Source organism: Eptatretus burgeri, chromosome 6 (genome assembly GCF_056783735.1).
Source record: "Eptatretus burgeri isolate ZD-2024b chromosome 6, Ebu_testis_v1, whole genome shotgun sequence".
Classification (NCBI taxonomy): domain Eukaryota; kingdom Metazoa; phylum Chordata; class Myxini; order Myxiniformes; family Myxinidae; genus Eptatretus; species Eptatretus burgeri.
Window position 1 is genome coordinate 52,746,184 of NC_140966.1, and position 15,621 is coordinate 52,761,804.

A 15,621-nucleotide genomic window follows, 5' to 3' on the forward strand; every position below is an offset into this window, starting at 1 on the left:
TGGGCGACGCGTCGCGATTTGAGTTACGTGGCCGATCGCACGCCGGGCGGGCCAGAATTCGTAACAGTATTCAGCAAACACATATTAAAGCAGAAAAATGTGCAATGGTGGTCATTCAACACTGATGCTCATTTTTCTGTGCTTCCAGTTTTGACTCAAAGGCTCCCACACACAAATATGTAAAATAATTTCTGACTTCTGTTCCTTTTCAAATTTGTTTTGTTGAATCATTCATGTATGATCAAAACGTTTGGCTTGCAGGATGGCTTTGAGGTATGCACACTCACCTCCAAGTTGTCTGGCCTGGGTTTGAATCTTGGCCCAGCCATAAATTATCATCCTGGAGTTTCAAAGGCTAGGTGATTCATCAACGTGTGTGCCATCCCTCGGATGGACATTAAACGGATATCCCATCTGCCAGTATTCGTTGGTGGATGTTAAAGATTCCATGGTGTCCTTTATGAAGAGTAAGCGAGCTATCACCCAGAACCATTAAACAAATTCCAAATTCCTACCCTAACCAGCAGGGGGGGGCACAATTGCATCAGTGGCACAACCGTGCCCTTCGCCAATGATGCTACCCAGCAGCCCTGTACTGTATACGAAAGAAGAATAATCAAAACATTGATTAAAAAAACAACAATTCTCTCTGCCGCTACTATTTGCCTTAAATGCAACAATTGGCCTGGCAGAACTTCTTCCTGTTGCAGTGCATTCTGGGATATGGCAAAAAACTCCATAAAATCCTTCCTAATTCTGATTTGGGCATCCAGTGATAAATACCCAGATTTTTTCATAATCATCTCAAAACAATCACATTTTGTGTCAAAAAAAAAGCACATTCATGATCTGAAATCAATCAATCACACAATGAGATAAAACAATTTAAGCAGACCTGCTGCATTAACACAGTGGCATACTGTATTCAACATAGTTGGAACACTCATGATGCAAGTCACAGAAGCAGAGTAAAACTCTACTACACACCCTCAGTACTTGCAGCTTTTCCTTCTCCTCCTTCTCTCGCAGTTGTACCATAATCCAGTCTGGCTCGGCTCCAGGTTTTGTGGATACTTCTTTGACTTCAGCTTCGGTTGCTCCATTGTTGTCCTTTCGGCGCTTCTCAACCAATGTGGCCAAAAGCTTTGAGTCTTCTTGTTTCTTGCGCTCTTCAAAGTCATGCAGCCATGTCAGTGCCCCACAAATCAAGCTCAGAGACTTCCCCTGGCGAGGAGGAAAAATGAGGCAAAGTGGAAAGTTTGTAAAAAAAACAAAGCAAAAAAACCAAAAAACAAACCTGTTTACATAAATAAAGAGAAAAATTAAATGAACTTGTATATGCTTAGCATGAACACAGCTGGTTCAACATCAATAATTATAAGTGACTGTCTAAGCAAACAGTATCACAAGCCATGTCAATCAGAGATTCATTTAAAAAAAAAAAGACCACAACATTGCAACACAGACAAGTTAGTACAGTATGATCTCTCCAAGTCCACAAACTTCACCAATGTTGTGTTACGAAAAAGGATCGGAACTTCACTCGAGCTGGAGTAGGGGCCCCAAACATCTATCCCAGCTCAAAGAACGATAGTCATGGGTAAAATCAATCAGGAAATTGATCAAGGTATGCTAACTGCTGTGGGAAACAAGGAGAAGCTGACATTCTGGGTGTTAATCCTTCGTCAGAGCAAAAGCGCCACGTTCTCTCATTCCCTCTCCGATAAGAGTTGTTTGGGACAAGCCCCAAACAGTAAGGTAACAGTCATGGCTTAGGCCTGAGTGAACCTGAATTGCAATGACCTTTAGCCAAAGTAACTAGAAGAATCAAATTTTGGGGCAAGTATTTGGGCCTGCTACAACCGGCACCTTAGTCTTGATCGTCTAATCTTATAAATGATAATTTCATTGGAGATCAAACCCTCCTCAAAAAGCAGTGGCTGTTACAACTAGCTTGGATGGTTCTCTTACATTTATCCAACTCTATTGATGTACAGAACATGGAGCAGGTAATGATGATGGTACTTTGGTGAAAGATAGCCAGGTGATAATTAGCCCATCTCCCTATTGAGTGGAAGATGGGGTTTGGTGTGTGTGTGTGTGTGTGTGTGTGTGTGTGTGTGTGTGTGTGTGTGTGTGTGTGTGTGTGCACGCAGGCTATCACTTTTTCCTTTTGAGCATGTCATCAAATTTTCAACAAACCTTTATTTTGAGAATATGGATAAAATAATTAAAAATTGGGTCAAAATGTGAAAGGGCGAAGTCATAGTGACTATAAATAGCCCTTATTAGCCCAGCCATAGCCCATCAAGTTGACGGCCATAAGATGAATCTGTGAGAGAGAGAGAGAGAGAGAGAGAGAGAGAGAGAGAGAGAGAGAGAGAGAGAGAGAGAGAGAGAGAGAGAGAGAGAGAGAGAGAGAGAGAGAGAGAGAGAGAGAGAGAGAGAGAGAGAGAGAGAGAGAGAGAGAGAGAGAGAGAGAGAGAGAGAGAGAGAGAGAGAGAGAGAGAGAGAGAGAGAGAGAGAGAGAGAGAGAGAGAGAGAGAGAGAGAGAGAGAGAGAGAGAGAGAGAGAGAGAGAGAGAGAGAGAGAGAGAGAGAGAGAGAGAGAGAGAGAGAGAGAGAGAGAGAGAGAGAGAGAGAGAGAGAGAGAGAGAGAGAGAGAGAGAGAGAGAGAGAGAGAGAGAGAGAGAGAGAGAGAGAGAGAGAGAGAGAGAGAGAGAGAGAGAGAGAGAGAGAGAGAGAGAGAGAGAGAGAGAGAGAGAGAGAGAGAGACCAGAGACCAGAGACCAGAGACCAGAGACCAGAGACCAGAGACCAGAGACCAGAGACCAGAGACCAGCACAAGATTTTGAAGCAAACACAGAATTGAGACATTCGGCCTCAATCAAAGGAGCGGACACCATGAGCAGAGTCGGCTATGGTGCATTTGAAGTGAGGGAGGGAATGGGGGGGGTGCATACACCAGAGACAGAAACGGACTTGACAAGACATCACCAAGATTAAGAGGAGGGAGACAAGTTTGAAAACTCATTCTTGAGATTGGACAGATGTTGTTTTCTAGCTCTCCTGAGAGTAGACAAACACTTGTTGCAGCCTTTGTGGAATGATCTGAGGTTGCCTTTGGTCAGATTTGCCTTCCAGGAGGAAAATGCAAGTTGTTTTAACGCAACTTCCTCACCACAGTATTCAGAGTACCAAGAGCGGGAGGATAGGTAATATTGTCAGGTCAGGCCAGATCAGATCTGTGACTTGCTACATGTATCATGTAAACCTGTACTAACCTGTTCCATGGTACGGTTTACGGCGACTAAACAGTCTCCCCCACCAGGTTTTCTGGTGAGGAAGGTGTTTGGATATGGACACCGAGCAGGAGTAAAAACAAAACCTGTCAAAGGGTGGAGGAGCTCCTTGTGAGCCAATGGCCATCCATATCTAGTACACAACTGTGTCTGCGGACGTCCTCCTGCAGTTGGGTTACTTCTTATTAGGAGGTTGGTGGCAAGATTTGCACTCTGGCCACCATAAAACCCTTCATTCCGCAAAACATTCTCGAAGCATAAAAAAATCTGGAAGCCCACACCGTGGGATTACCTCCTGTGCAACTTCCCTTCACAGGGCACCTCACCTGATTACAGGATTAGTACAGTCAAAATGTCGGATGACCTCCCACAAATTGCAACAAAATACATCTATCGTTATTGGCCCTGTTTATACATCTCGGACTCTCTGGAAAATCCTCTATTTCTCTTTGCCGATGACTCCACCCTCTGCCGTACCATCTGTCATCCCTCAGACCGGCAAGCAGCAGCTTCTTCGCTCACTGCAGATCTGGATAAAATCACAAACTGGTCCAACACGTGGAACATGTCTTTCAATCCAGACAAATCTCACACTCTCACTGTCTCTGCGAAAGGACCGTTTACAAAACCCCCCCATCCACTTTCTCAACAATCCTCTGGAAGAAGTCTTTTCTTTCAAGCTTCTAGGTCTCACTATCTGCCATGACCTTTCCTGGGAAAGTCACATTTCCAACCTCGCCTCAAAAGCCAGTCGCCGACTGGGAATCCTCCGTCGTGCTAAGTCCTTCCTCGGCCCTCTTGAGCTCCTGACCATTTACAAAGCTTTTGTCCGTAGCCTGATGGAGTACTGCTCTCCCCTCTGGGCTGGTGCTCCTGCCTCCCACCTTTCTCGGCTTAACGCTGTCGAAACCAGGGCATTTAAGATCATCGGCATCTCCCGCAATGAAGCTGTGTCTTTGGGCCTCTCACTCAATCACCGCAGGTTGGTCAGTGGTCTTTCTGTCTTCTACCGCCTCCTCTCCAGCCTTGCCCCCCCTGCTCTCTCTGCGATTTGTCCCCACCACATTTCCACAGGGCGCTCAAGGTCCGCCAACAACCCCCTTCTGGTAAAACTACCAAAATCACGAATCACTGCTCATCTTCACTCTTTCATTCCTCTTTTTTCCCGCCTTTGGAATAAACTTCCTCACTCTATTCTTTCCCATTCTTCCCTCCAGGCTTTCAAAACAGCTGTTCACCACCACCTCTTATCTTCCCCCATCCAAATCCTCGATCTTTTCTACCCCGATAATCCACCCAAGCCCACTTCCTTCATTTCTCCTGCTTTCCTTCCTGAAAGTCCCTGAAATGTCCATCTTCTCTTCGCCATGTTCCCCGTCCCATCCCCATCCCTCTCCCTTCCACAGTTCACCTAATGTGTCTGTTCCCCACTGTTTTGTCCCTTCCACTCCCACCCCTCTTGTCTCATGCCTCCTTGCTGTGAGTTGTGTGTTTGCTCTCATACGAGCCTCGACCAAGGTATACAAAAAAAAAAAAAAAAAAAAAAGCAAACAACAGATTTTGATTCCTGGATATGTCCTCAGTGACAGAAAAAAAGTCCTAAGGGATCCTCCGGGGGGAAAGTCCTGAAATCATGGAAATCCAATATGGCCACCACCCGGCTTCAGGGAAAATGAGAAAATTGTAAAGATTGATATTTTAATATGTAAATATATCTTTTTTCTGCATTATAATTGTTTCTGGTTATGGTCAGTATATTGATATACAAGAATAATTATAAAAAAGTGAAATGTATTAAGGGTAAAATAAAAAATTATAGCTTTTTTGTCCAAAAATGTCAATTTTTTGTCCCGAAAAAAAAAATATTTACCTGATACTGATTTTGGCTCCTGGACAAAAACAAAATAAGAAAGGTTGAAGACACAAGATGAAATCAAGTCTATACAATATAATTATGTAAATCATTGAAACATGACAAAATTCACAATTCCACAATACAAAATACAATATAAATATAAAATACAATATAAAAAGAATCAAGTCTATACAATGGCAATTAATTAAATATACAAATCAAGTCTATACAAAATTCACAATTCCACAATACAAAATACAATATAAATATAAAATACAATATAAAAAAATCAAGTCTATACAATGGCAATACAATATAATTATGTAAATCATTGAAACATGACAAAATTCACAATTCCACTCGGGGCAATCACATCTGCCTGACGAAGGTTTCGAAATGAAAATGAAAATTCGCATTAAACTCAGAAACTACATCCATTATAAACTTACTATACATGTTGAGAAAAATCAAGCGTATTAAAGTTAGAACTCGACAATGTCGTCATCATCCTCATCATTGTCACATGGAGTGTTTGTGCAGCCAGAGTCCCTGAAGTTTCCACAAGCTGGAGTGCACTCAATGTTGTGCTTCTTGCATGTGCATCTCATGGTGCTACATTCAGCCTGGCAGTTGCACCTAATGACATGTAACATATTTTCAGGAGCTGGAGCTATTGATATCTGAAGTGGCACAAAACCCTCATCACACTTCTGCCAACCCCAGTCTGTCAGAAGAAGTTCATCTGCACATCCCTTCTATTCTTGGACTTGCAGATACATGGGCAGGCTGTGATAATTTGCTGCTTCTGATTTTGGTGGTAACGTCTGTGGTTGCACCTGAGAGGAGCTCCAAGCCACCTTGTCCCAGTACCGCTGATACCGGAGGGTGTCCAGGGTGTCAGTTGACTTTCCGTTGTAGATCATCACCAATGTTTTTTCTCCTGCATCTGCCACATCACATACGGAAGCTGGATATGTATCAAAAGCCTTGGCCTGCTCACGGAATGTGTTGTTTGCTTTGAACTTTTTGAGGGAAGCTCCCTTTCCAATCCCATGAAGATGAGATGTCGTGTCGCACCCAAGAACTGCATGTAGAAACAGTATGTGCTTGCATATGTCTGTACCAATCAATTTCTTTGTAGCCTTGATGTTCCAGATGCGAGGCTTCTTCGTGTTCTTCTTTGGCTCGGGACAAAAGAAGAGGTCATGGGATTCTAAGCTTGCATGGTAGCATAGGAGGAGGAGGAGGTCTGTGTCATCACCAACTAACACAATGTTGGTGACAGTCGCAGACCACACGGCCTTCAGTACAATCAGGAGATCAGCATCCCCTGAGGCATGGTGTGTCTCACAGTTCTTCTTCTTCTGAAGCTCTTCACTCAACATAAAAATGAATTGCTGTTTATTCGGCCTATTGGCAAGAAACTGTTCCTTCTTCATTGTGAGACGCATGTCAGCTGTAAATGTCACAGTAGTGCCAGCATTCCCTTTGGACCGTCTCTGGTGTGTCATGTGCTTCGAGTTGGTAGTCTCAAACATCAAACACGACTATGACATCTCCGTACTTCTTCGTTACATAATCAGTGTACTGGTGGCATATGTCTCTGTATGTAGATCCATGAGACCATGGAATGCGTTGAACAAGTGCCCCGCCATCCAAAACATAGTTTCCCATCATTGGGGATATCGGCTGGGACAGCAGATCCAAGAAGATCCCAGATGGCATCAGCCAAGACTGGCTTGTGTGCTTCTCGGAGCTGAAGAGAGGAATCAAAGAGGGCTGGTGGATAGCTGCACAGTTCATATTTGAAGGCCGACTCCAGTTCTTCTGCTGTCTGTGCAACAGTGATCAGTCTCTGGAAGAGGAGTTGTGGGTCTTGACAGATGACTTCATGCAGAGGGTGACAACTTGGTCTTTCCTCTTAAATGTGTACTCGGCAGGTGTTTTCCCATCCATAGATTTCAATATTTTGGCTCCTACAGCATGTGCTGTATCGACGTTGACGGTGGGGTGTGCATGAACTCCGGTGGCAATGTTCCTCAGACGTGGATCACTACTGAACGGATTCCGTTCCTGTAAATACTGAAGAGCTGATAGTGTGTCCTTCCAGTCACGAGATTGTCTTGCCTTGGTCATGTCCTTCTTCTGCTCTCCAGTGTTGTAGTTCACACCTGTGAGCTCCTGCATTGACTGGTTTATTTCTGCACAAGCAGGCATTGATAGTAGCCATACCAGCCGTTGTTGCTCTGTCATTCCTCGCCCTCGTGTGAGCCCCACGCTGGTCTTCAAACTTCTCATCAGAACTTGTTTGATGATCAGGTCAGATGAAAGACCTGCCCACAGGCGATCACTTTGTCGAACCACATGGAACCCCTCATCAAAACTAACGGCTCCTGAAAAGATGTTACGTGTCATTAGGTGCAACTGCCAGGCTGAATGTAGCACCAAGAGATGCACATGCAAGAAGCACAACATTGAATGCACTCCAGCTTGTGGAAACTGCAGGGGCTCTGGCTGCACAAACACTCCATGGGACAATGATGAGGATGATGACGACATTGTCGAGTTATAACTTTAATACGCTTGATTTTTCTCAACATGTATAGTAAGTTTATAATGGATGTAGTTTCTGAGTTTAATGCGAATTTTCATTTCGAAACCTTCGTCAGGCAGATGTGATTGCCCCGAGTGGAATTGTGAATTTTGTCATGTTTCAATGATTTACATAATTATATTGTATTGCCATAGACTTGATTTCATCTTGTGTCTTCAACGATTCTAATTTTTTTGTCCAGGAGCCAAAATCAGTATCAGGTAAATATATATTTTTTCGGGACAAAAAAAAATTGACATTTTTGGACAAAAAAGCTATAATTTTTTTATTTTACCCTGAATACATTTCACTTTTTTATAATTATTCTTGTATATCAATATACTGACCATAACTATCAACAATTAGAATGCTGAAAAACATAAATTTACATATTAAAATATCAATCTTTACAATTTTCTCATTTTCCCCAAAGCCAGGTGGTGGCCATATTGGATTTCCATGATTTCAGGACTTTCCCCCGGGAGGATCCCTTAGGACTTTTTCTGTCACTGAGGACATATCCAGGAATCAAAATCTGTTGAGTTTGCTTATGTTGCAATTTGTGGGAGGTTGACTAAATATTTCTGCTAAAATGCCTGTACTAGATTGGGGAAAAGCCTTCGGGACCCCCAATCTTTGATGATAGGAGGGAAACCACAGGGTAACATTCCCAGGTCAGATTGCGGAAGAGTGTGTCGGAGTGGTGCTGAGGTGTTGTCCACCAGACGGTGGTCTCCTTGGGTTAACCTGAGGCGGTCCCTTCGGGTGGGTGCCTGGAATGTCCTATCCCGAAGAGAAGATGATCACCTGTCACTGTTATCATCTGAGCTCAAGCGATTGGACATCGGTATTGCAGCACTCTCTGAAGTTCGGAGACCGGATTGCGGCGAGATCATGGTGGGTGGTTACACCTACTATTGGTCTGGTCGCTCTGATGGTTACATTGCCCAAGGAGTTGCTGTAGCTGTGTCCAATAAGCTGACTCCAATGATAATTGAGGTAACACCGGTCAACGAGCGTATTATGAGACTAAGGATTCGTCACTCCTTGGGTGTCATTTCCCTGGTCTCTGTTTATGCTCCGACTGAAGCGAGTGATCTCACCATGAAGGACACATTCTACACCACGCTCGAGTCTGTGGTTGATCAGTGCCCCAGACGAGATACACTTCTCGTCTTGGGGGATTTCAATGCATCGACGGGAACTGATAGGGATGGTCATGAGACGTGTGTTGATCCCCATGGGTCTGGAACTGTGAACCTGAATAGTACGAAGTTCCTTGACTTTGCAAGAAGTCATGGACTTAGGGTGGCCGGTTCATGGTTTCAGCACCCACAAGCGCATCGCTGGACTTGGTATTCCAACGCTGGTGGTGTGGCAAAGGAGATTGACCATGTGATCGTTGATGGTCGCTGGAGGATGATCCAGAACTGCAGGGTCTCCCAGAGTGCTCAGTTCCTCAATACTGACCACCGGATTGTTGTAGCAACTCTTAAGTTGCACCTTAAATCCAGGAAAATGGTACCATCCCAGTCTAGGCTGGATGTTGGCAAGCTCAAGGATGAAAGGGTAGCTGAGGAGTTTGCGAACAAGCTGAGTGGAGATTTGGAGGATCTGGGTGTTTTGGGAGCTCCTGAAGAGTTGTGGAGGGCCTTCAAGACCACCATCCTTGATGTTGCCGGTGGAGGTCTTGGAACTCACCGTAAAGCAAGGAAGAATGTCTCTCAAGGGACACTGGATACCATTCACCAAAGTCGCAGGGCCAGGATAAATGGCAGAGCTGAGCTGTTCATGGAGCTGAGGCTTAAAACTGTACGTGCGCTAATGGTGGACAAGGAGGCCGATGTGTGAGGAATCTGTGAGGGGGTAGAGCATCACCTGTGGTCAAGTGATTCTCGTTCTGCTTTCAGGGGAATTCGCGCATTGCGTTCATCCAAGCCCATCCCTCGGTGTACTGCAGTTATAGCTGATGGTGGTAGGCTCTTGACAGAGGAGTCCAAAGTGAAGGCCCGCTGGGCCGGTTACTTTGGGCGGTTGTACCAGGCTGATCCACCAGCTGTCAAGTTGCATGTCAGGGGGGTTACAATCACTGTTGCTGACCCTCCAATCAACTGTGGTCCACCTTCGTTTGTGGAAACACAGGCTGAGGTGAACCGGTTGAAATGAGGTTAAGCTTAAGGGATCTGTGGCATCCATGCTGAACTTCTCAAGGCTGGTGGAAATGCTGCACTCGTGTCATTGCATGCAGTTTTGTGCTCTGCCTGGAACACAGGCATAATCCCAACTGACTGGAAGAGGGGCCTTGTTGGCCCTCTCTGGAAAGGGAAGGGTGATCGCCAAGACTGCAACAACTACCGAGGGGAGACGCTGCTCTCAGTGCCGGGAAAGGTCTTTGATCAGATAATTATTGATAGGGTTCGCCACCATCTGCTTGAGCACCAGTGTCCAGAGCAGTCAGGCTTTACACCAAAGAGGTCAACGATTGACCGTATCCTTGCTCTTCGGATCCTCACCGAATGCAGACGAGAGTTTCGGCAGGGGCTGCTTGCAACCTATGTTGATCTCTGTGAAGCGTTCGATTCAGTGAATCTGGATGCCCTATGGAGGATTCTTGGTCTTCGTGGGGTGCCACCAAAACTGATAGATCTGATGTCTGAACTCTACTCTGGTACTGAGAGTGCAGTGAGATGTGATGGTACCATCTCTGACTTATTTCCAGTTGTAACTGGAGTTTGCCAGGGGCGTGTACTGGCCCCCACACTTTGCAGCACTTGTATGGACTGGATTCTAGGGAGGATGTCAGAGAGATTAAGCTGTGGCGCATCATTTGGGAATGTCAAGATCTCTGACCTTGATTTCGCAGATGATGCAGTCATTGTTGTGGAGACTTTAGCTATCCTTTTGGGGGCCCTCGAGGTGCTGCATGAGGGGTCGGAGCCGCTGGGATTACGGGAATCCTGGGTCAAAACTAAGATCCAGGATTTCAATGAGATATTGGATGCTGCTGTCCTGTCTGTGCCTGTTTGTAGTGAGGATGTTGAGGTCATGGAGAGATTTACTTACCTTGGCAGTGATATTCATGTGGGCTGTGAGTCAGAGGTCAATAGACGTCTGGGTCTGGCATGGGGAGTCATTGATTCATTGGATCATGGGGTGTGGTGTTGCCGGTACCTGTGCGGGAGGACGAAAGTCCCAGTCTTCAGGACCTGGTGCTTCCAGTCTTGCTCTATGGATGTGAGACTTGGACTCTGACCAGGGATCGAGACAGAGACTTAATTCCTTGGGGCCAACTACGTGCCTTGTGGTTGCAGCAGATTGATCGTCATCTCAAGGAGATGGGGATGGGCCAGGCATCTGCCTGGGGGATGGCCAGACGGAGGCCCCTGGAGTACCGGCGAAAAGTGGATGCAGCGACGTGCTGCTCTGGCGCATGCTCCCATACCTGACCTGACCTGAGGTGACATGAATTCATACATCAGAGAACAGGCTTCTGTGGAATAATTCCCAGGCTGAATTGACATCAGTGGCGGTGGATATAGGAGACCAGTCCTGAAGAGTTTATAACAAAAAAATATTTGCAAAAATTTAAAAAGTGCGAATGCTGAAGCGTGAATGTCGAAGCAGGTCACATTTTATAAACTGCGAATACACGAGGTCCGTGAATGTCGGGGCTCCACAGTACTACACAATTCAATTAAGAAGTCAAAATGTGGGATTATAAAGTAATAATTAGAGAACAAAATTTTGAATGAGCACAACCTGAAATGACTTGTAAATAAATGAAGATGCTTCACACCAAGTTATTTTTAAGCATTCTACTTGCAAAACATTCTATGATAAGGTACTTGCAAGACTAAGAGTATAATAAAGTCTCCTTTTGCATGCACACAAGCTTTAATCAGACTAGAAATTACTGGTAGGGTTGAATTTAACAAATGCAAACACTTCAATACTTCATCATGACCATTTCCACTCCTGGTTTAAAGAAAAAACAAAAGGTAGAAATTAAAATTGCTATTTTGAACAAGTTCAATCCAAATAAGGTATATAGAAGAATAACACTCGAGAACATTCATCATCGCCTTGTTAAGATCAGACAGGGTGGTGCAGAGGTCGAGCAATGACTTTTGTCATGCCAAGCCGAGGTTCAATTCCTGACCCAACCATTAAATGTCACAGTGGTGTTTCACAGACAGAGCGTTACAACGCATTGGATGACGTCTTAGAAGCGGACGTTAAGCTGGGTCCATAAGCATCAATTGTTGGTGGACGTTAAAGATATCATGGTGTTTGTCACAAAGAGTAGGCAAGTTATCACCATCACCCTGAACAAATTCCAAATTCCTGACTTCACGATTTCTAGAAAAGCAAAGGTAAACTACCGAGTGTTATTCTTGCTATGTGTCTGCTTTAACAGCACTAAATGCAGAGCACAGCAGAACCTAGATTAAGGCAGAGAGATCTTTGCCAAGTTTGACACCAACCCTCTTTCTCTCCCCCAGTATGTTCTACCTTTACTCCTATTGGTTCACGAGCCAGTAAGTGACCACTATATTTGTTATGGGTGTGTGTCTGTCTGTCTGTCTGTCCGGAGCTACTCCGTGGGTTTTGATCCGATCTTGATAAAATTAGGGTGTGAGGTTTGTATCATGATCTAGTGTTTTCCGGAGAATGGGCGTGCTGCGCCCATCATGTGCGGAGCTACGCCCAAAAAACATGTGTTTTTAGGGGGTAGCCGGTTTCAAGTTACATCTTCTCCGAGGGGGTTTGTCGAATCTGGCAGGGGTTTCGGTATTTGGTTAGCCCAATGGCACCTGCATAGCCCCACAGAGCTCGATTTTTCATTTTCGTCCCAAAGTCAAAGTCACAAGGTCACGAACTTAGAAAATGTCAAAAAAATCAATAAATTGGGCATCGAGCTCCTAGGGTTTTCAACTGTTTCAAATGAAAGTTGGTATGCAACTAGTGCTCTTCGAGTACTACAACTTTCATCATTTACATTTTTCCCGATTCCCGCCAGTTTGCCCGTGGTGTCCCCTCGAATGTCAAAAAATAAAAAAGGCAAACCGTGTGCATTGCTCATGAACCATCGCCATCTCCAGACTTGTACCTCCTTTCTCCTTTACACCCTTCATTCTCTTCTTCGAATTCATCATCTTTCAAACTTAGCCCCCCTCCTTCTACATCCTCATGTGCATATGTGATGCACAAATTAGGTCACCCAATCAAGATCGGGTTATTTATACATTAATAAACAATCAAGAAGATTGACAATTAAAGCAGGAGCAATTAGAAGAGCACTCAGTAGAGCGCATACCTCTGCCACATAATGCATGATCCACAAGAACAGAACAGGCCCAATATATTTTTGAACCATCATGCTGTATATCGTTTTTGGCCCAATCTCTCAATGGTGAAGAATCACTTTTAAAAGTAAATAATTATTGTCTCCAGATATGGATTTGGATCGTCATCAAAATCGAAACAATTCGTCGTGGTCACACACCCAAACTGTCGAGAAAGTTTCACCAGAATCCATCCACAACTTTTTGAGATATCATGCCATATGTCATTTTTGGCTCTATCTCTCAATGGTAAAGAGAATCATTTTCATAAATTCTCGTAGTTGGATCCGGATCTTCACCAAAATCTAACTAGTTTGTACGTGTCACACACCCAACCTTCCCATCAAATTTCATCCTGATCCGTCCACAACCTTTTGAGATATCTTGCACACAGACAAACAAACAACAGACAAACAAGCAGTCATAGACTGGTACTTACGAAATCGTCAACTTGACCTCTGACCTTGTCGAATAAAAGGTGTCTCCGGAGAAGGGAGCGACGCAAACCAGAAGTTTATACGATGAATCTGTACCAAACCATCAAAAATCGTAACGTCGACCGAAGCAAAAATGTCCATTTCTCCACGCAATTATTTTATATTATTTTATCAGTCACAAAACCGTAATATTCGGCCATCCACCAACAATCTTTACATAATCCGACGGCTCAGCGAGTCAGGCATGCGACGATAACCTTTATTGGGATAAAAAATGACTTTTAAACACCATCTTTATCGAAAACACCATCAGCACGCACACGCAAAACCATACGCGAGTCAACGACGCGTCTGCTCGAGTGGACTGCATCACGTGACGACCCGTGACGCACGAGTGAAATATTTTTTATACAATCTTAAAACGTCTCCAAAACATCCGATTTTTACCAGAATTTCGACAACCGAGTTTTAAGCGTCCGAAACGATCGCAAAAACCGAAGACAAAATTAAAATCGAAGTTAAAACGAACTCGTCACGTCGAGCAAAGCAAAAATACTCCATTTCTCCACATGAATTTACGGAATTGAGCACTGCATCACGTGACGACCCGTGACGCGCAAGTGAAATGTTGTTTATACAATCTTAAAACGTCTCCAAAACATCTGATTTTTACCAGAATTTCGACAAACGAGTTTTAAGCGTCCTAAGCGATCGCAAAAACCGAAGACAAAATTAAAATCGAAGTTAAAACGAACTCGTAACGTCGAGCGAAACAAAAATACTCCATTTCTCCACATGAATTTACGGAATGATGTTTGACCTCACTGTGACCTTGACCTTTGACCGATTTTGACCAAAATTTAATCAGCGCTAGCCATCACCCTCCTGAATCACGTGGTGTAATTTGACATTGGTAGCTTCTTCCGTTCTCGAGTTATCGTGCCTACAAACAAACACACGAACACACAAACAAACACACAAACAAACACACAAACACAAAAACAACCAAACAAGCAGTCATAGACTGGTACTTACGAAATTTTGAACTTGACCTCTGACCTTGTCTAATAAAAGCTGTCTCTCGAGAAGGTGGCGACGCAAACTAGAAGTTTCTACGATGATTCTGTACCAAACCATCAAAAATCAAATGTTTTGGATATTTGACCTCACCGTGACCTTGACCTTTGACCGATTTTGACCAAAATCTAATCAGCGCTAGCCACCACCCTCCTAAATCACATGGTTTAATTCGACATTGGTAGCTCCTTCCGTTCTCGAGTTATCATTTTTTGGATGTTTGACCTCACTGTGACCTTGACCTTTGACCGATTTTGACCAAAATCTAATCAGCACGAGCCATCACCATCCTGAATCATGTGGTGTAATTTGTCATTGGTAGCTTCTTCCGTTCTCAAGTTATCTGTACCAAACCATCAAAAATCGGATATTTGACCTCACTGTGACCTTGACCTTTGACCGATTTCGAACAAAATCTAATCAGCACTTGCCATCACCCTTCTGAATCACACGGTGTAATTTGACATTGGTAGCTTCTTCCGTTCTCGAGTTATCGTGCCTATAAACAAACATACAAACAAGCAGTCATAGACTGGTACTTCCAAAATAGTCAACTTTACCTCTGACCTTGTCTAATAAAAGCTGTCTCTAGAGAAGGTAGCGACGCAAACCAGAAGTTTCTACGATGATTCTGTTCCAAACCATCAAAAATCGAATGTTTGACCTTACTGTGACCTTGACCGTTGACCGATTTTGACCAAAATCTAATCAGCACTAGCCATCACCCTCCTGAATCACGTGGTGTAATTTGACATTGGTAGCTTCTTCCGTTCTCGAGTTATCGTGCCGACAAACAAACAAACAAACAAGCAGTCATAGACTGGTACTTACGAAATCGTCAACTTGACCTCTGACCTTGTCTCATAAAAGCTGTCTCTTGAGAAGGTAGCGACACAAACCATAAGTTTCTACGATGATTCTATTCCAAACCATCAAAAATCGAATGTTTTGGATGTTTGACCTCACTGTGACCTTGACCTTTGACCGATTTTGACCAAAATATAATCAGCGCG

At 44.1% G+C, this 15,621-nt stretch overlaps 1 protein-coding gene across 8 annotated transcripts in view; it reads right to left on the reverse strand.

The window, feature by feature from the left end:
• The window catches only part of DDX11 (DEAD/H-box helicase 11), a 127,488-nt gene that overhangs the window by 99,880 nt on the left and 11,987 nt on the right, over window positions 1-15,621 (reverse strand). For 7 of the 8 annotated variants that reach the window (XR_015059198.1, XM_085885042.1, XM_085885037.1 and 4 more), the window contains exon 3: window positions 988-1,224. Coding sequence is in view for 7 of the 8 variants with exons in the window: in XM_085885042.1 (XP_085741168.1) it covers window positions 988-1,224 (237 nt within the window). In the remaining variant the exon portion in view is untranslated. Of the gene's footprint in view, window positions 1-987; window positions 1,225-13,533; window positions 13,622-15,621 lie in introns of those variants that run through there. The other variant, XM_085885043.1, reaches the window with a different exon arrangement.